Genomic DNA, 20,372 nt, shown 5'->3' with positions numbered 1-20,372 from the left:
AGTATATCTCTGTCTGTTCCTGCTGTTAAGCTTGGGTGGTTCAGATCAGAGGTGTCTCCTATATCCTACGCGTTTCGGCCTTTAATTGGGCCTTTTTCAAGGTTGATTGTCACTATTTCTGTTGATAAAATGCAGGTTTTTTATTAAATATTTTTAAGTATCACCACTTTTTTAAAAAAATTAAATAATAGTGGTGAATTTTTCAAAAGTAGTACATACATGTTGTTTTCTTTGAATCCTTTTGTGTTGAAATGGCTCCCTCTTTAGCACAGCGAGAACCATGCGGTTTCCTGAAAATTATATGTATATATATATTTGTGAGATTCAGCTACAAACCGCAGGCAATTCAATTCTACATGCCACGAGCTTTCATCCACCCCCACTAAAAAAAGCCATACCTTACAGTCAATACTTAAGGATTAAAAGGAATTGCACCAAAAAAGAAATATACAAAAAAGAAGCTGATGCACTCACCACAAGACTGATGGAAAGGGGTTACACCAAAACCTCACTAAGGAAAGCCTACAACAAGGCCAACTCCAAGGAAAGACAAGAGTTACTATTTAAAAAACCATCCCAGGACCCTAAACAACCCGACCAAAAAACGCGAATCATTTTAAGATACACCAACGAAAATAAAAAAATCAAAGCAATTTTGGAAAAACATTGGGCAATTTTGAAAGAGGACCCAACAGTGAAAGACTTCCTCACGGACCACCCGCCAATCACGTACAGAAAGGCAGGATCTGTCAAACAAGGACTAGTTCATAGCGATTTTAAAGAAGGTTCACGCAAAGACCCATGCAAGACAAAAGGCACATACCCATGTGGGTCATGTGACCAATGCAAAGTCATAAGAAAATGCACTAAAACCACTCTACCGAATGGAGAAACTTTTGAACCCAAACACTTCACCAATTGTCGGACTAAAGGCGTGGTGTATATGATGAGATGCGAATGTAACGCATTCTACATAGGTAAAACAAGACAGGAATTCGGAAAGAGGATCAACAAACACGTAAATTCAATGGAAATGTGCAATTTCCATCTACCACTGGGTCGACACGTGGCCTATAAACACGCCCATAAGATGCCAAAAATATCGTTTATGGCCCTAGAACGGATCCACATCCCGAGGAGGGGGGGTGATTGGAACAAAACCCTGCTTCAATTAGAGATGAGATGGATAAAACGTCTCAACGCAACTACCTTTCCAGGCCTAAATGAAGCAGAAAGCTATGCCCCCTTTTTAGAAGGTTTCTCATCAGGGAAAACTGATTAGAATAAAAAACCTTCATCAAAAAATAAAAAAATCACAAAACTGTGAGAAAGTCCATTCACAAAAACTCTTGTTCAAAAAAAACATCAGCCACACAAATCTCGCTACCAAAGGATAAAATACAATGAAGCAATCATTGACACACCACACACTTATAATCACTCTCCATTCACATCATCCAATCCATTCACAAGAAAACTCGTCCAAAGATGTATATATATATATATACATCTTATATCTTTTATCAAAAACACGAATTGGAGATGCGGAATTCCCCCCTTTTTAGATTCCATAAGCCTTGAGAAGACCGATCTGACAGACTTTCCCCACTCTTTCCCAATGGGGATATAACCGGAAAATTCCCCCTCCTTTCCCTTTAACCTGACTATTCATTACACTGCTATTAAAACTGCTATTAATTACATGGAATGTTCTCCCTTGTTTTATCCTTTTATATACCTCTTGTTTGCAAATTATAATGCACTTATGCCTTGTACTGAATCCTTGTTGAAAAAATCTCCACATACTTTTAGCACACCCGGCACGGTAAGCCCCTGGGGGGATCTCTCACTGTTTTCCCTCCCAGGGGCTTTTTACAGGCACAACATAACAGCCAGCGACATCGGCGCCTCAGACTCTGCCAGTCTGTGACCTGTGTCCTCTCCGTGTCGGCGGCCGCGCCAGTGAGCAACAGCGGTGGAAACTGGAAGCGCACTCGTCCATAGGACGCAGGCGCACCAGAGACACACACCAGCTGTATGTGATCTGGTTTCAGACGTGCGGCGCTCACAGCGCATGCGCGAGCCTGATAAAAGGCCGGGGAACCTCTGCCTCTCTCATTCCACAACTGAATGGGGATGAGAGAGGACCAAGAGCGGCGCACAAGAAAAATTGTAAGTTTTGAAACACCACCCTTACCACTTACTCCACCCTGAAAAGGAGATACATTACTGAAGGAGTCTTTTCTCCCTCTTTTTAAGTGTGACCCAGCTGGAAACCGCATGGGACAACACTTGTTGCAAAGTGATAATGAAGGTAAAAACAAACCCAAAATGTGTTATATACTGTATATACTGCATTATTGCATTATAGATATAAAATCTTCCTATACATGTACCTGTCTCATATAGAACTGCACCATTTAAAGGCACAAGGATATCCTTGCCCAGAACCGGTTTCACACACACCGGAATCAAAACTAACCACCAGGGGAGATTCATATGATCTACCCCAGGTATGAGACATAGCCCATGTAAGTTCAACAACACACCTGTAGAACCACTATCAACTTTGTAGCTGAATCTCACAAATATATATATACATATAATTTTCAGGAAACCGCATGGTTCTCGCTGTGCTAAAGAGGGAGCCATTTCAACACAAAAGGATTCAAAGAAAACAACATGTATGTACTACTTTTGAAAAATTCACCACTATTATTTAATTTTTTTAAAAAAGTGGTGATACTTAAAAATATTTAATAAAAAACCTGCATTTTATCAACAGAAATAGTGACAATCAACCTTGAAAAAGGCCCAATTAAAGGCCGAAACGCGTAGGATATAGGAGACACCTCTGATCTGAACCACCCAAGCTTAACAGCAGGAACAGACAGAGATATACTCTCAAAAGTCACTATTTCTCACATGTCACTAACCCTCCTTCTATTACACAACTTCACAAGGGTCTATAACCCTTTCACGCAACTGTACTTCACTGTACATATGTTTTAAGAATTAAACATTTATTATTATTATTATCATTATTATCATTTAGTTACTATTAGCAATTTTTGCTTGTACTTTATCTTATACCCCATACCTGCCTTAAAAGTCCCACTTCTTATTGGCCTGAGGTACCAACAAACCGATACAATACTCAACCAGGGACGACGGCAAACCCGACTATACATAGGGTCATAGAGATCAAAAACCCCTTCTACATTATTACCCGGATGGAAAACACATCCAAAACCTCATGATCTCTATAACACCTCACCTCCCCCACTCACCCGTGGTAGCCGATTAGCAGGACTACCATCACATTGCATTTCATTACACACAAGTGGAATCACATAATGATCTTCTCCAAACTGTATGCCCATGGGCAGTAACAACAGAGAGGAATTTGATCAACGACACCCCACTGTGTAAAAAATCCAAAGACACCCAATTTCCCAAAGAATAATAATTGTCTTTGGATTAATAAAGGATAAAGACAAAATGGAGGAGGAAACAAACGGAAATCTAATTGGCAATGAGTGGGAGAGTCTTATGACCGGGATTCAAAAAGACTTTCAGGGCAATGAACAACAGAATTCGGACGTCACGGCACTTTTCAACACACTACGGAGACATCTCGAAAGAAAATCAGCCTTGTATTGGCACATCAAATCGTTTCAACGCTACATAAAGGAAAACATCAACCCAGTGGGACTTAGAATACAAATCTTTCCCACTATGGACAATATCACCCTACAAATGAAAAAAGACTGGGAGGCCATACTCAACGAATGTTCTAAAAATCTGATGATACTCCTACAAAACGAGTATGAAAGACAACTCAAAAATCTAGATGAAGAAATAAAAGAAACATATGATCTGTTGACCCCCCTCAAACCACTCCCCCTATATTCGGAACAGGAAAAAAAGTTAAAAACACATATTGAACAACACAGCCTGGACATCCTAAGGAAGAAAGAAAAAAAGTACTGGCGCGATAAGAACGCATTTGGCCAAAACAGAGCATACCGCTGGAACAACAACAAGAACCAGAGGAAAAATGCACCATCCGGACAGAGAAAGAACCCACAAAATTATATCTCCTCAGACTCATCGTCCTACACATCTGGAACAGAGGCAAACCCTCAGAGGAGAAGATTCCCACCCAAAAACAGAGAACAAAGGGAAAACCAATATGAAACAGAAAGATACAATGAAGACCCACAAAACACGGATGAGGATAATGAAACCACAGAACAGAATGCACAAGAGACTGAGGAGACCAACCCACCAGCAAAACTCCATAAAATCTTCACAAGATCTCAACGGGAAAATCAGAAACTGCAACCTCTAAGCAAACAAGGACCTTTTTTAGGGAAGGCGCGGAAACAGACGAAAGAAAAATAACACACCAACAACCAAACACAGGAATGAACAAAGAAACCATCACGATAGTCAATCTCTCCTCACACACACTAACCAAGGAACAAATAGAAGTCCTTACATTAGGACTCTCCTTCTGTCCCAACAAACCAGCAGACAAGTTTGAGGCCATAAAAGATGTTAACCTTTTTGCAAGGAACCTATTACAAAAAATTATGTACAGCAAGAAATCCGAAACAGCAGAACCTCAAACAGCACTATCGGCGGCAGAATACAGGGCTATACGGGACCTAAACCTCCTCCTAGAAGAAGGGGGACTAGAATGTTGGACCGACAGCGATGAGGAAGAAACCACAACCTCCACTAATACCAGTAAAACAATAGTTGAAAAAATCAACGCACAGTTTAAGAAAAAATCACATAAATTCCCGTCGATCAACCAGAACCCAGCCATAGCCCTGTTCGTCAGGGAAACCACGAAAGACATTGAAAAAATGACCATGACAAGAAACAAACAAAACTTAACCAAAAGCCAAAGAAAAGCCCTAAGAGAGTTACAAGACAACGAAAATATAACCATCAAACCTGCGGATAAAGGAGGGAATGTTGTCGTGATGGACAACACCAAGTATAAAGACATGTGTGAAACAATTCTAAACAACCGAAAATGTTATAAACAAATCATGCCCATCATGATTGAACAATACAAAGAAGAATTTTATGCCAAAGTGGACAAAGCTGGAATTGAAGGAACTATCTCCCCCACACTTTGGAACTATATCCGATCAAGACACCCGAAGACACCAACTTTCTACTCACTCCCAAAGATTCACAAAAACCCGATCGACCCACCCGGGAGGCCAATAGTATCGGGGAATGGCAACATCACCGAAGCCATAAGCAAAGTGATTGACGCATATCTAAAACCACATGTCTCAAAACTGACCTCCTATACTAGAGACACCATGCATCTGTTACAGATAATGAACGACATGACCATCCCCAGTGATTCCTTTCTTATCACTGTGGATGTCGAGGCCTTGTATAACAATATACCGCACAATAAAGGACTGGAAACAATCAAGAATGCTCTCAACCAGCTAAGCCCACAGGATGAAAAATTTAACACCTTTATAATTACTATGCTTGAATTCATCTTAAATCGGAATTTCTTTACGTTCAATGGTCGTTACTACCTTCAAACCTGCGGGGTGGCGATGGGCACAAGCTGTGCCCCCACCTACGCCAATTTATATCTAGGAGAGTGGGAAGAAGACTTTCTCATCAAAGAAGGAAACGCTTGGCTAACTGATAATATACTTCTATGGCAACGATACATAGACGATATTCTGATAGTGTGGACAGGACCAGAAAACCAAATCAAGGATCTAAAAAACGCATTAAACAACAACACATACAATATGTATTTCACCTTAAATTACAGTGACAAAAAAGTTCCATTCCTTGATACATGGATCCACAAGGAACACGATGGACGCATACAAACCGCACTCTATAGGAAGGAAACCGCAGGCAATTCAATTCTACATGCCACGAGCTTTCATCCACCCCCACTAAAAAAAGCCATACCTTACAGTCAATACTTAAGGATTAAAAGGAATTGCACCAAAAAAGAAATATACAAAAAAGAAGCTGATGCACTCACCACAAGACTGATGGAAAGGGGTTACACCAAAACCTCACTAAGGAAAGCCTACAACAAGGCCAACTCCAAGGAAAGACAAGAGTTACTATTTAAAAAACCATCCCAGGACCCTAAACAACCCGACCAAAAAACGCGAATCATTTTAAGATACACCAACGAAAATAAAAAAATCAAAGCAATTTTGGAAAAACATTGGGCAATTTTGAAAGAGGACCCAACAGTGAAAGACTTCCTCACGGACCACCCGCCAATCACGTACAGAAAGGCAGGATCTGTCAAACAAGGACTAGTTCATAGCGATTTTAAAGAAGGTTCACGCAAAGACCCATGCAAGACAAAAGGCACATACCCATGTGGGTCATGTGACCAATGCAAAGTCATAAGAAAATGCACTAAAACCACTCTACCGAATGGAGAAACTTTTGAACCCAAACACTTCACCAATTGTCGGACTAAAGGCGTGGTGTATATGATGAGATGCGAATGTAACGCATTCTACATAGGTAAAACAAGACAGGAATTCGGAAAGAGGATCAACAAACACGTAAATTCAATGGAAATGTGCAATTTCCATCTACCACTGGGTCGACACGTGGCCTATAAACACGCCCATAAGATGCCAAAAATATCGTTTATGGCCCTAGAACGGATCCACATCCCGAGGAGGGGGGGTGATTGGAACAAAACCCTGCTTCAATTAGAGATGAGATGGATAAAACGTCTCAACGCAACCACCTTTCCAGGCCTAAATGAAGCAGAAAGCTATGCCCCCTTTTTAGAAGGTTTCTCATCAGGGAAAACTGATTAGAATAAAAAACCTTCATCAAAAAATAAAAAAATCACAAAACTGTGAGAAAGTCCATTCACAAAAACTCTTGTTCAAAAAAAACATCAGCCACACAAATCTCGCTACCAAAGGATAAAATACAATGAAGCAATCATTGACACACCACACACTTATAATCACTCTCCATTCACATCATCCAATCCATTCACAAGAAAACTCGTCCAAAGATGTATATATATATATATATACATCTTATATCTTTTATCAAAAACACGAATTGGAGATGCGGAATTCCCCCCTTTTTAGATTCCATAAGCTTTGAGAAGACCGATCTGACAGACTTTCCCCACTCTTTCCCAATGGGGATATAACCGGAAAATTCCCCCTCCTTTCCCTTTAACCTGACTATTCATTACACTGCTATTAAAACTGCTATTAATTACATGGAATGTTCTCCCTTGTTTTTTCCTTTTATATACCTCTTGTTTGCAAATTATAATGCACTTATGCCTTGTACTGAATCCTTGTTGAAAAAATCTCCACATACTTTTAGCACACCCGGCACGGTAAGCCCCTGGGGGGATCTCTCACTGTTTTCCCTCCCAGGGGCTTTTTACAGGCACAACATAACAGCCAGCGACATCGGCGCCTCAGACTCTGCCAGTCTGTGACCTGTGTCCTCTCCGTGTCGGCGGCCGCGCCAGTGAGCAACAGCGGTGGAAACTGGAAGCGCACTCGTCCATAGGACGCAGGCGCACCAGAGACACACACCAGCTGTATGTGATCTGGTTTCAGACGTGCGGCGCTCACAGCGCATGCGCGAGCCTGATAAAAGGCCGGGGAACCTCTGCCTCTCTCATTCCACAACTGAATGGGGATGAGAGAGGACCAAGAGCGGCGCACAAGAAAAATTGTAAGTTTTGAAACACCACCCTTACCACTTACTCCACCCTGAAAAGGAGATACATTACTGAAGGAGTCTTTTCTCCCTCTTTTTAAGTGTGACCCAGCTGGAAACCGCATGGGACAACACTTGTTGCAAAGTGATAATGAAGGTAAAAACAAACCCAAAATGTGTTATATACTGTATATACTGCATTATTGCATTATAGATATAAAATCTTCCTATACATGTACCTGTCTCATATAGAACTGCACCATTTAAAGGCACAAGGATATCCTTGCCCAGAACCGGTTTCACACACACCGGAATCAAAACTAACCACCAGGGGAGATTCATATGATCTACCCCAGGTATGAGACATAGCCCATGTAAGTTCAACAACACACCTGTAGAACCACTATCAACTTTGTAGCTGAATCTCACAAATATATATATACATATAATTTTCAGGAAACCGCATGGTTCTCGCTGTGCTAAAGAGGGAGCCATTTCAACACAAAAGGATTCAAAGAAAACAACATGTATGTACTACTTTTGAAAAATTCACCACTATTATTTAATTTTTTTAAAAAAGTGGTGATACTTAAAAATATTTAATAAAAAACCTGCATTTTATCAACAGAAATAGTGACAATCAACCTTGAAAAAGGCCCAATTAAAGGCCGAAACGCGTAGGATATAGGAGACACCTCTGATCTGAACCACCCAAGCTTAACAGCAGGAACAGACAGAGATATACTCTCAAAAGTCACTATTTCTCACATGTCACTAACCCTCCTTCTATTACACAACTTCACAAGGGTCTATAACCCTTTCACGCAACTGTACTTCACTGTACATATGTTTTAAGAATTAAACATTTATTATTATTATTATCATTATTATCATTTAGTTACTATTAGCAATTTTTGCTTGTACTTTATCTTATACCCCATACCTGCCTTAAAAGTCCCACTTCTTATTGGCCTGAGGTACCAACAAACCGATACAATACTCAACCAGGGACGACGGCAAACCCGACTATACATAGGGTCATAGAGATCAAAAAACCCCTTCTAGAGAACAGAGGGAATGTGATCACCTATTTCTATTTTAAATTGAATGGGCTGTTTTACAAGGGGATCGTTTACAATCACTTTAAGTTATCTCACCTCAACTGGATCAGTTATAGAGATCACACTTTCAGGGCTTAGATTGCTGAAGCAGAATATTGCTAATAAAGTTCAAAGGCAATCCGACAAAATATAAACCTTGGTATTTTTTTTTTTTTTTAAATTAAGGATCACTTGGATGACCCTATGCATATTTTTTCGAACAAAATTGTCTACTATGAAATATAAATATCATTATAGAACTTGGTGATGAGACCCTCTACATGAGATGGTAACTAGGTCCTACTGTTACTGCCATCCCTGAGTAGAATGTAACCACTTGCTGCCCACCCACCGTCAAATGACAGTGGAACGGAGCGGTGCAGTTCTCGTTCTGGAACGACATCACATGACGGCGCCCCAGAATGGCTGCTCTCACGAGCACCACAATGATCGTGGCTGCTCTGTATTCCTAGGACACGGCACACCCCCGATCTTGGTAAAGAGTCAAAGACGTGGCTCTTTACCCATGTGATCGGCTGTGTTCAATCACAGCCGGTCATATGTAAATGCGGAAGCGCCAATTATCGGCACTCCTCGCCTCACAGTCAGAGTGTGTGGCGAGGAGAGCTGATCAGCGGCTCCTCCTCAAAGGGGAGTCCAGGACAAGTAATCAGGACACTGATCATCATTAGTGCCTCCTTATCAGTGCCACCTAATCAGTGCCCTTCAGCGCCGCCTCAACAGTACCTATAAGTGCCACCTCATTAGTGCCCATCAGTGCAGCTTATCAGTGCCCATCAGTACTGCCTCATCAGTGCACATCAGTGAAGGAGAAAAATTACTTATTTACAAAATTTACTGAAAGAAACTAAGAAAACTTTTTTCAAAATTTTCAGCCTTTTTTCTAGTAAAAAAATAAAAAAAAACTCAGTGGTGATTAAATACCACTAAAACAAAGCTCTATTTGTGTGAAAAAAAAATTATAACAATTTAATTTGGGTACAGCATTGCATGACCGCGCAATTGTCATTCAAAGTGTGACAGCGCTGAAAGCTGAAAATTGGCCTGGGCAGGAAGGGGGTGAAAGTGCCCAGTATTGAAGTGGTTAAAAATGTTATTTGAAGTAAAAAATAATTACAGTACACTTGGAAATATTTCTTAATGCTAAAGAAAAATAAGCTAAACACGTCTTGGCTAAGTGCAGGTTTGCCATGGGAAGAAAATGATATGAAAACCGGTACAAGATCATATATGTGTGCTGAGCACATTCAGATTGGTTAGAGTGTTTCTCTGTTCAAGTGGATAGGAAATGACATGATCTTAGGAACACAGGAATAAAACCTCAACACCTACTGCATGACTGTTAAATAAACAAAGTATGAAACTGTAATGATGATTCATACTTTAATTCTAGTTACATAACATGGGACATATTTTATCTAAAGTTACATTTAGACAGGAAAGCTGTATGAGCTCATGCATGCACTGGTTCAGAAATGCTAATTATAATTACTGAACCTTCTTTAGATCAAAAGTATCTAAAGAAAAATAGTGAATGTTGCCCACAATAATCCAATTTTTATTTTCATACTGCTAAAATTGAAATGCCTTCAGATAGTTCCCATTATAAAGCTTTTGACTAATGGTTCATCATATCATATCGATAATAACTAAAACACTGTGAAAACATTTAACAACAAACCTTCTAGGAAATGTACCCTCAATTTTTAAAATATATTTTAATATACAATTCACTGCAACAGTAGAAAACATTCCATAAAAAAAAAAAAAAAAAAAAAAACATTTGTGTGAACAACTGTTAAGTAATACAGTATGTTATATTTATATTGGTTTATTTTTCTTATAGTTTTTATATAACTGTCCTACACATTTATTAAATAATCATTGACTCCCTAATACTGAAATACAAACCCTGACAGCCCATGACTGTAATACATTTATGTATACTGGATATTTTACTTGAAGCTTTTTGATATTGTAGAAAGTTGGACTTGTTTTCCCTCTGCTGGTCAGCATAGAGTACTGCAGTCCCTACTATTACTATACCTCTGAATTGGCAGCTTCCTTAGGTACTGTTACTGGACTTGGCTTTTGTCCCTTATGTATGTAAGGCTTTCCAGAGGTGCTTTCACCCATCAAAGTGACATTTGTCAACTCAAGAGTAAAATTAAAGCCAGGTAAGAGGAAGACCTAAGGAAAAAAAATATATAGTTAATCAGGACAGAGCGAATTACATCTTGAAGCTAGAAAAGATATGAAAATCCATTCAATCATTTCAATGTAAGAGGAAAGGCAACACTTTTAAAAGAGGGATAAAAAATGCTGGCCATATGTGTGGACATGCTGCAAATATTGTACTGCATTAACTAGATTGAAAATCAGAGATATGACCAACTAATTTGTTTGAGGTGGTACAAAAACCATAGCAAAACAATATCATATTACAACTTCTTAAATGTGGTAGTTACATTATTATTATTTTTTTTTTTTTTTTTTTTTTTTGTGTTTTTCCCCCTTTTTTTTCACCTAGCGATCCTGCCAGCAATCATATAGTTTTGCAACTTCCTATAACAGACCAAGCTGTCCTGCAAAAGTGACAGTTAGGGGATTCAAACAAACCATTTACCCACAAACAGGTGTGCTTACAATGGTCAACCTTTATTCAGAAAAGAAAAAAGAAAAAAAAAAGAAGCAAGTACTGTACCTCCCCTGTAACAGTCCAACGTCTGTGACAGCATTTTCTCACCAGCTATTTTTGAGCACAGGGTCTTTGGCAATTTTAATTGGCCATTGCAGAAAGATATAACTCATTCATCCCTGCACAAAGGTACCATGCTCAGAATGTACCAGGAGCTGCGTATGGATAGCTCAGTGTACATTGTAAAGACGACTTTGAACAGTCAGGTTTATTTTATTGCAGAAGAGACTTAGCACATCTCTTCTCCTATATATAGCCTACCCAATCACAGATTATTGCCTTGTACCTTTAGTTGCACTTTAAAAAGTATTAGCTTGAGTCTGGCTTTAATTTGTTAGTCAAGTCTATTTAAATTTGCTAGTGCATCAAATTCTACCGACACCACAGATTGATAATGCTGCTTTCCAAGGGTACCTTCAGCCCTCCTCCATAGAGTGGAGCTACCTTAAGGCAGGCAGTGTGTAAATGTATGGATTACAAGGTAAAAAATAAAGGGAAAAAAAGCCTAAACAAAGAAAACGAATAAAGCCACCACATTTAAAGATTAACTTTACTCTTATCTAAACTGAAGAGAAAAAGTGCATTAAAGAAGGTGTGTATGTGTGTGGAAACCAACCGGCCCTTAGTTTGCTATACTTACCCACCAGTCTGCTGACAAACCAAATAAACCTGTCTAACATAATAGGTTAAAAACAGGGGTTTAGTTAACACACATTTGCAAACGCATGTATAAGCTGCAGGCCACTCCACTGCACCCTGTGTATCCTGCAGTCCTAACACTTCCTAACACTACTCAAACTAATTGTCTCAAACTTGGAAGTACATGAATGCTGATGGATGGATGGGAAACAGGTGAGCTTGGAGATGGCCCAATCCTCCCCCAACCTGCTTCCCTCCATGACTTGTATTGAAAAACGAATGGCTATGTAAAAGCCATAGGGTGCACACTAAGAGCCAGTTGGTTTCGAAACACACACACCTTCTTTAATTCCCTTTTTCTCTTCAGTTTTGTTATATACAGGGATGGACACGCTGAGCAGTGCTCGCCGGTGTCTCATCTAAAGTCCCAAAACTGCCCAAATTTTCTATAACTTTACTCTTATCTTACTGTAAATTTGACAACAAAGGCATCTTTAGAAATGTATATCAAAAACAATCTACAAACAGACACTTACACCCTGGCCACACTGATTGCGATATTAACATCGTGCTACTTCACTTGAAGAAGCACAATTTCAAGGTAGCATTTCAGTGCTACTTCAGGTGTGACTTGGAAGACATCTGTGCGACTTTATGCACAGATGTCAATGTAAGTCACACCTGAACTTGCAAAAAGTAGTGCAGGAACTGCTTTTTAAAATCGGTGCGACTCCACTGATTTGACCGCTTCCGATGTGGACAATAGGGTCTGACTGGTCATATGATTTGAAACTGTCAAATTGCATGACAAGTTGCACCGCTGTGACCGGGGGCTTATAGATAATTGCAGGCTTTTTATCCTATAAATGCCTTTTTTTTTCTATTCTTCTCATGGTGGCTATTTGCACGAAGGGCTGATGAACCCACCTTTCCCTTTCCTGGATCCCTGCCTGTAACTCTGAGTCTGCCAGCTGAAATCTGACAGCGCTCCTCATCTTAGGGGGAAGACACAGGCTTCCTAGGATGAAACTGCGAGGCCCATGTTGCATCAACAGTCCCACACCTAACCAAAAAGTGAAATAAACATTTTGATTTCAGCAAGCAGAGCTGCATTCTGATGTGATTTTTAGTGAAATAGGGGAAAGTTCCAATTTAGGGTTGGTGAATAGCCATAAATAACATTTTTGTTTTTTGAGTTTGGATACACTTTAATGGTTTTCTATTTAGCTTGGGTAAACTGCACCCCTCCAGCCTATAAGAAAATAAATGTCATAGACAAACCAAGACATGTAGTCCTTATTTACCCTAATAGCTGCAGATTACACATGAATAAGGATCTGAGGAAAACTGACCTGGTTACTGATTGGCACTATGCTAATACCATAGCTTGCACCATCTTGAATAAACACACTTCCCATAATTATTACGGTCTGATTTTCTCGTGCTGTTTTTCCAAAAGACACTTGGTACTCTATGGTGACGTTGCCAAATGTTCCTCCAAGCCTTGTCACATTAGTTTGGATGAAGCGTTCCATGTCATTGTTTACAATGACAGTCTGTCTTTCTGGGTCCAAATAAAACACACCATGAGGGTCATCATTTGCCAGAACAGTGAACCACAACACACTTCGCATACTATCCATATCAGCCCCTCCTTCTACTGAGGTCAGTTGGACCATACAAAGCTCATCCATTTCTGGCACATCATCTGGTAAAAGCTGAATTACAATCTCTGCAATATTTTGTTTATCAGGAATGACAACCCAACCAGAAGTAGCTGAGAAGTCACTTGTAATGTCTGATAAACTGGTCAGTCTCCAATGCACCTTGAAAAGAGAGACACAGCATTAGTTAATTCACATCCAAGGAGCTGTTTAACAAACATATGTCCTGGTAAACATTTTCTACAAACTGGCAACACAGATTGAGATGTATACTGTTTGAAATGCACATTTAATGTGAATCTGTAAAGCTATTATAGGTAAATGTGTAAGTACTTGCAATTGTTTTCAAATCTGTTCCTGAGGAAGATCCTGGATTCAGGCCTCATAAGAGATTAGGGCATGTCACCTCCTGACACTAAGCTATACATTGCTGCTGTCTTTCAACAATCCAAGACAAGATCCTCAGTGATCAGTAAAACTCCTGACATTTGATAGCTGAATTAGGGGATTGGGTTTAGTGTGAGAAGAGGTGAGCTTAATTTCGAGAAAAGTTGAGGCTTATGTACAGCCTTCAGCCTACAACCCATTGACATGCTATGCACACACAGATTAACTAAAGCCTCGTACACATGTGTCGAAATTCAGGCCTCATAAGAGATTAGGGCATGTCACCTCCTGACACTAAGCTATACATTGCTGCTGTCTTTCAACAATCCAAGACAAGATCCTCAGTGATCAGTAAAACTCCTGACATTTGATAGCTGAATTAGGGGATTGGGTTTAGTGTGAGAAGAGGTGAGCTTAATTTCGAGAAAAGTTGAGGCTTATGTACAGCCTTCAGCCTACAACCCATTGACATGCTATGCACACACAGATTAACTAAAGCCTCGTACACACGTGTCGAAATTCGGCCGACGACCGATCCACCGATTTTCGGCTTGTTAGTATGATGCTTCCGACAATCGATTTCGACTTTTCGGCCGAAAGTAATCTGGTGTGCAGGCTATAAAATTTTTGTCCTCCGTCAAAACACGTCCGGTTTTCGTGCAGTCAGTATAGATTTTGACAGGGAAAAATCTTATGAGCAAGACTGGGCATGCTCAGAGAAGAAAGAACACAAAAAGCAAACCAACACATGACATCACTTCTGAAGTAGAATTTTGTCGTGCGGGAAAATTCCTGTGCAGTCTAGGCACATTCCAACCAACAAAACACCACTCTGGACAAAAGATTGACGACCGGTCGGCGGAAATTCGTTGCGTGTGTACTAGGCTTAAGAGATCAAAATGGAACCCACATGGTGACTGCAGGTATATCGAAAACATTTACAAAGAAGGTATGTGCTGAAATTTGTATGCCAATTTTGGACCCTGTATGTCAGCCATTTTCTACTACATTTGTAAAGGACTGACCTCATCCAGAAAATTGTCAGGTGAACACACCTGTTAAACAAACCTGCCAAACTTAAAAGAAGAGGGAGGCTCTGTGTTACAAGACCTTTCCTTGTACTTTTATTATTCTCAAAATCCATGTACGCCTCTTTATAAAGTTATAATATAATTACCGTAATATCGCCTAGCGTTCCTTGCACTCTCCTGATAAGAAAAGTTATATTCAGGGGTCCATCACTGGTTTGAGGTTCGGTGTAATTTTTCTGTAGCAGAGACTCTTCTGCAAACTGAACAATTCCATTGGGATCACCAAATTTCTGTATCTAGATAAAAAGAGCCCAACATTTGCAGTTAATTTATGCTTAAGAGATGGTTTACTTACTCTGTATGAACGAGTTTGAAGACATGTCAGTTTTCCCTGGATAACCAGTTGATTTTAAATTATATACCAGAATACATGCTGAATGCATGTAATATACATTCTGTGAAACCTATTCCATGTGAGAGCAGAGATCGCTATATTCTTTCTCTCCCTAAAGTAATGCCAGACTGCGACCTGCATTTTGTGTTGTATTCATAAAATGCAGGCCTCGATGTAAAACCTGAAGTACTTCTCGGAGTTCTCTCTGTCTAATGCAGCAAACACCTCACCTCATTTTGTAATTAGAGTCACATGACTGGCAGGTCACATGAACGGCTGTACTCCCTCTTTTATATATTTATTTGAATACTCTTAACCTCCCTGGCGGTATGATGTCAGGAATTATGTACCAAATGCGGTACAATTTTTTGCATGGAAATTTGGCGTTATGTATTGTAGGCCTACAATTCTTAGTAATTACTGACTTAAACCTGACCAAAACAAGACTCTAGTAGACATCCCAGATGTGATAAATTTGAAACAAAAACACATGAATTATAATCTAATCAATAATATAATTTTATTCAATAATGCAATGAAAAATAATGAAATTTGTCAAACAAAGAAATTCAATACACATCCTGAGTGTGAAACAGTTTGAAGCATGGAACTAGACAAAGTCCGACGTTGCAATCAGGACAATAGTACCTTGTTTCTTTTCTGACTTTTTTTTCATTGTCTTCTCTCTTGGAACAGCAAACGACGCACATCCTGGTAGGCGCTAACTTTCTTGCGGTTGGCGGTACGAAGTCTACAAAATGACGACCTGTCAGGCGTTCTGGATTGCCAACGTCAACAGCGCGTTGTCCGGGTCTGTTAGCAGATACTGATGGCGTCGGGTGGTTGACAAAAATCTGCTCAGCCACCTTCCAGATAAAGTCAGAATGAACAAGAGGTATGTTAGTGTTTGCTTTATAAAGGATATAGGCGTTCCAAAGGCATTGTTCAAGGAGATGCCTGAAAATCTTTTTATAATACTTCTTCTGTTGCTTCCGCATCGCCGGGTAAAATGTCATTGCCTGATCGGCTCGGTCGACACCTCCCATTGTGTGATTATAGTCGATCACGACTTTCGGCTTCAGCACATCTGTTCCGTGTTTTGTGCGGACCATGGCAGTGGAGGTGCTGTGCACGGTGCTCATGAGACACGTCCTATTTGTCTCGCCATCGCATTGACATCATTTTACCCTTTTGAAAGGCAACCATCTCTCCTTTTTTTAGTTTTTTCCTGCTAAACATTGATAGCATGTCACGCCGGTTTGGCCTAACGGTACCATACCCATCAGTTTTGTTTAGGAGAAAAACCTCATGAAGTTCCGGAGATGTGTAAAAATTGTCCGTTGTCACGCAATATCCCTGGTTCAGCAATGGGTCCAGCAGTGAAAAGACAGAGGATGTGGCCATCCCATAGCCGCTGTACCTGGGATTGAACTTGGTACCTTTACCGGTGTAAATGATAGCATTCCAGATATATCCGGTGGATGATTCACAGAGCATATAAGATTTGATGCCAAACCGCGCTCTTTTGGATGCAATAAATTGTATCCAGCTCAGGCGTCCCTTGTAGGCCATCAGACTTTCGTCCACACTGACATCCCTTTCTGGCACGTAGGTCCGCTGGAAGTTGGTGACAATCATTTGGCACATCTCCCAGATTTTTTTGAGTTTGGGCGCAGGATGCGTGGCCTCATCAAACTCTTAGTTGTTGGCGAAGTGTAAATTCTTCATGATGAGTGAAAAACGGTATTCGGACATCACGGTGCCAAAAAATGGAGTGGCCAGTATCTTATTGGTGGTCCAATACCATTTCTGGAGCGGTTTCCCCACTACCCCCTGAAGGATGATGAGTCCCAGAAACTGCCAGATGTCCTCTTTAGTGACCGGCTCCCATTTTCTGGATCTGGAAAATCTGGCACGCAGCGTAGCGGATTGCTGCTCATGGTAGCGGTTGGTTTCTGTGACAATTTTTAGAATTACCTCCTCAGTAAGAAATAATTTCAGGTACGCCAGAGGGTTGTCACTCTCCACATCAACCTTCATCCCAGGAGATCCAGTGAATCGGAATCTTTGGGGTGCTGCCTGGTCCGCATCGCTGTTTAGAGGGCACCAAGTGTGCACATCGCTTAGGTCAGGTGCGGGATCACCGGCGTTGTCACTTTCTGGATCAGTGTCGGTGTCAGAGTCAGATGACAAATCTCCCCATGACTCACGTGTCACTGCCGCTGTTGCTGTCGCAGTCGCTAAGCTGATCCAAAAGCGCATTTGTAGGACAGCGCTTTTTTGATGCCATTTTCAAAGGGTTTTATTTGACACAAATGACAATGGCAAGGGGCACTGAAAGGGCACTGTGTCTGATACTAAGGTGATACAGTGTAATCCTCTCAGATTACACTGTATCACCTCCTTTTTATGTGTTTGTGATTTGTGCAACATTTGATTTTCCCTCCCAGTTCCGCTCCCATGCACCATTTCTGCTGCAGGGAACGGAACCAGGAAGTCATCAGAGCGACGGACGGCGTGGCGGGGATCTCGGCGGCGATCACAGCAATGGGAGATCATCGCTGCATCGCCAGGAGAAGGTAAGGAACCGTGCTGCAGGCTCTGCACATCTACCCCGAGCGTGACTCGGGGATACCGATCCTAGCATGAAAAAACCACCCCGAGTCACGCTCGGGGTTACCGCTAAGGGGGTTAAAGGGTTGGTTCACCAACGCTCTTCAAAAAGAAACCCAATGTTTGCTGGCAAAATATTGAAATTCCTTAGAGTCTGCCCCCGTCCCTGCTTCCCCATCATCAATCTCACAAGTTCCCCTCATATTCCTACACTGCCTACACCGTTTATGTTTAAATTCTGACCACATTTAGCCAGATGGTCATGGCCTAACACAGCCACCATTAGTGCATAACTGGCAGTATAGCCTTGTTATTGTTAGACTGCTTTTCTACTGCCAGTTATTGCATCATGGGGTAGCGGTGCTATTGTTCAAGCCGACTCTAAGTCTCTTATACCTAGTTTTTGTTGTTAATCATTCAGTGTGCTGGACTGTGCTACCCCCTATACATTTTTTTCCTGTACTTTCAGGACTAAGAACAGAGGAATCGTCCTAACCAGATGCTCCTTGGGGGGTGGTGCTACAATCGCTTCGCTGTGTCCCAAAGCCAGTAAAATAAAAAGCAAATGTGCAGTATCTTTTTTTTTTAAAAAGCAGCTTTATGGCCAAGTAAAATGGACCCATTTCTTGTACCCCTAACCTTGTTTATCTGGCTTCATCTGTCCATGATATTAAATAGTACTCACCTAATGGGCTCATCTAATGCCTTCCTGCATACATCTGCTCTAAGTTTGGAATCCTCTACGTGCAAATGGTCATATTTTGAAGCAAAAGGGGGAGTATTAACACTTTTAATTTATTGGGGATTTGCTTTGCCTGTCATGTTCTGCCAGGCCAAATTTGCACCCTGATGAAATTATTCTAACAAAATAAAGATAGATACAAATTTAGCTCCTGGCCATAATACATTGAAAAAGACTAAAACAAACAAACAAACATAAAATATTATACCTTTAACATGTCAGGCATGACATAATAATGTGTATTTACTAAATTCTTCTGATCATAGCAGTAGAAAGTATAAATCTTTACTGCATATATTTTTCCTTTTTCCTTTTTATGAAACATAGGTTGTCAAGGTATTATCCTCAGTCTATGGACAACTCTGCATAATACAGAGCAAATCAGAAATACTTACTGTAAGAGTCACATTTCCAGCTTTTGGGTCAACCTCAGTGCTGCCACTTCCAATGCTTAGTACAACTATGAATTTTTCTTGGACTTCAATCTCTCCATGGGGCAGAATAGTCAGTGTGATAACCCTTGTCCCCCCTTCTCCATCATCATAATGAAAAGATCCATTCAGAGGTCCGCTCAAATCATCATTGCCAGGTGACAGGGTGGTCTTGGAATTAGGTCCCAATATATGCCATAATATCTAAAGAATAATGTTGCAAAGAAGTAATATTGATGGGTTATAATGTATACATCATATACACACAAGGAATAGAAAGGAAGCATTGCAGTTTAACCAAAGACAATCAATTGACTGCTAGTGATAATAAAGGATTTGCATTGTTTTTCTGCAATCAATGAGCAATGTGCTTGTAGTTAAAGCAATTAAACAGGTTTTATTACTACTTTGGAGACCATCATGCTAACTTTTGAATAGATTGATGAAGAGTTAAAGATATAGTCAGGCTTTTTATTGTTGTCCATGCCCCCACTGAGCAGATGTCCCCTCAGACAGAAAAACAGCGATAACATTTTTTAAAATAATGAATGTCTGGACAAAAATAGAAAAACCTATTTGGTACATCCCTGTAATACATGCACATTTTCATATGTTTCACATCTTGAAAAAAACTGCAAGTACAAAAAAATACCTGTTGATCTGCCAAATATTCAGTGTACTCCCAGCTCCCTGTTTGGGGTGACAACACAGTGCCTCTGCTGCACTAAAATTCCAAGCAGTGTTGTCAACCCTACCCAGTTCTCTGTGCTGGACTACAGAACACTTTCCCCACTCTTTTTTGACAAAATATATGGGCAGGGTTGATAATACTGAGGAGATTTTCTATTATCATCACTTTCTATTGGAGGACTTTGTTTTATTACAATTCATTCTTTAAAGACGTACTATTGTTTTAGT

General features: G+C 40.3%; 1 protein-coding gene across 1 annotated transcript in view; it reads right to left on the bottom strand.

The window, feature by feature from the left end:
- Nucleotides 1-20,372, bottom strand: part of ADGRV1 (adhesion G protein-coupled receptor V1) — a 654,157-nt gene that overhangs the window by 332,107 nt on the left and 301,678 nt on the right. The window contains exons 69-72 of the mRNA XM_082259824.1: nucleotides 19,419-19,658; nucleotides 15,421-15,570; nucleotides 13,545-14,018; nucleotides 10,902-11,045 (exon numbers count right to left, since the gene is read on the bottom strand). Of these exons, the coding sequence (XP_082115950.1) occupies nucleotides 10,902-11,045; nucleotides 13,545-14,018; nucleotides 15,421-15,570; nucleotides 19,419-19,658 (1,008 nt within the window). The remainder of the gene's footprint in view (nucleotides 1-10,901; nucleotides 11,046-13,544; nucleotides 14,019-15,420; nucleotides 15,571-19,418; nucleotides 19,659-20,372) is intronic.

This window comes from Pelophylax lessonae (genome assembly GCF_965119305.1).
Source record: "Pelophylax lessonae genome assembly, chromosome: 1".
Taxonomy (NCBI): domain Eukaryota; kingdom Metazoa; phylum Chordata; class Amphibia; order Anura; family Ranidae; genus Pelophylax; species Pelophylax lessonae.
The sequence above is the reverse complement of the archived record's forward strand: the minus strand, read 5'-3'. Positions and strand labels throughout refer to the sequence as shown.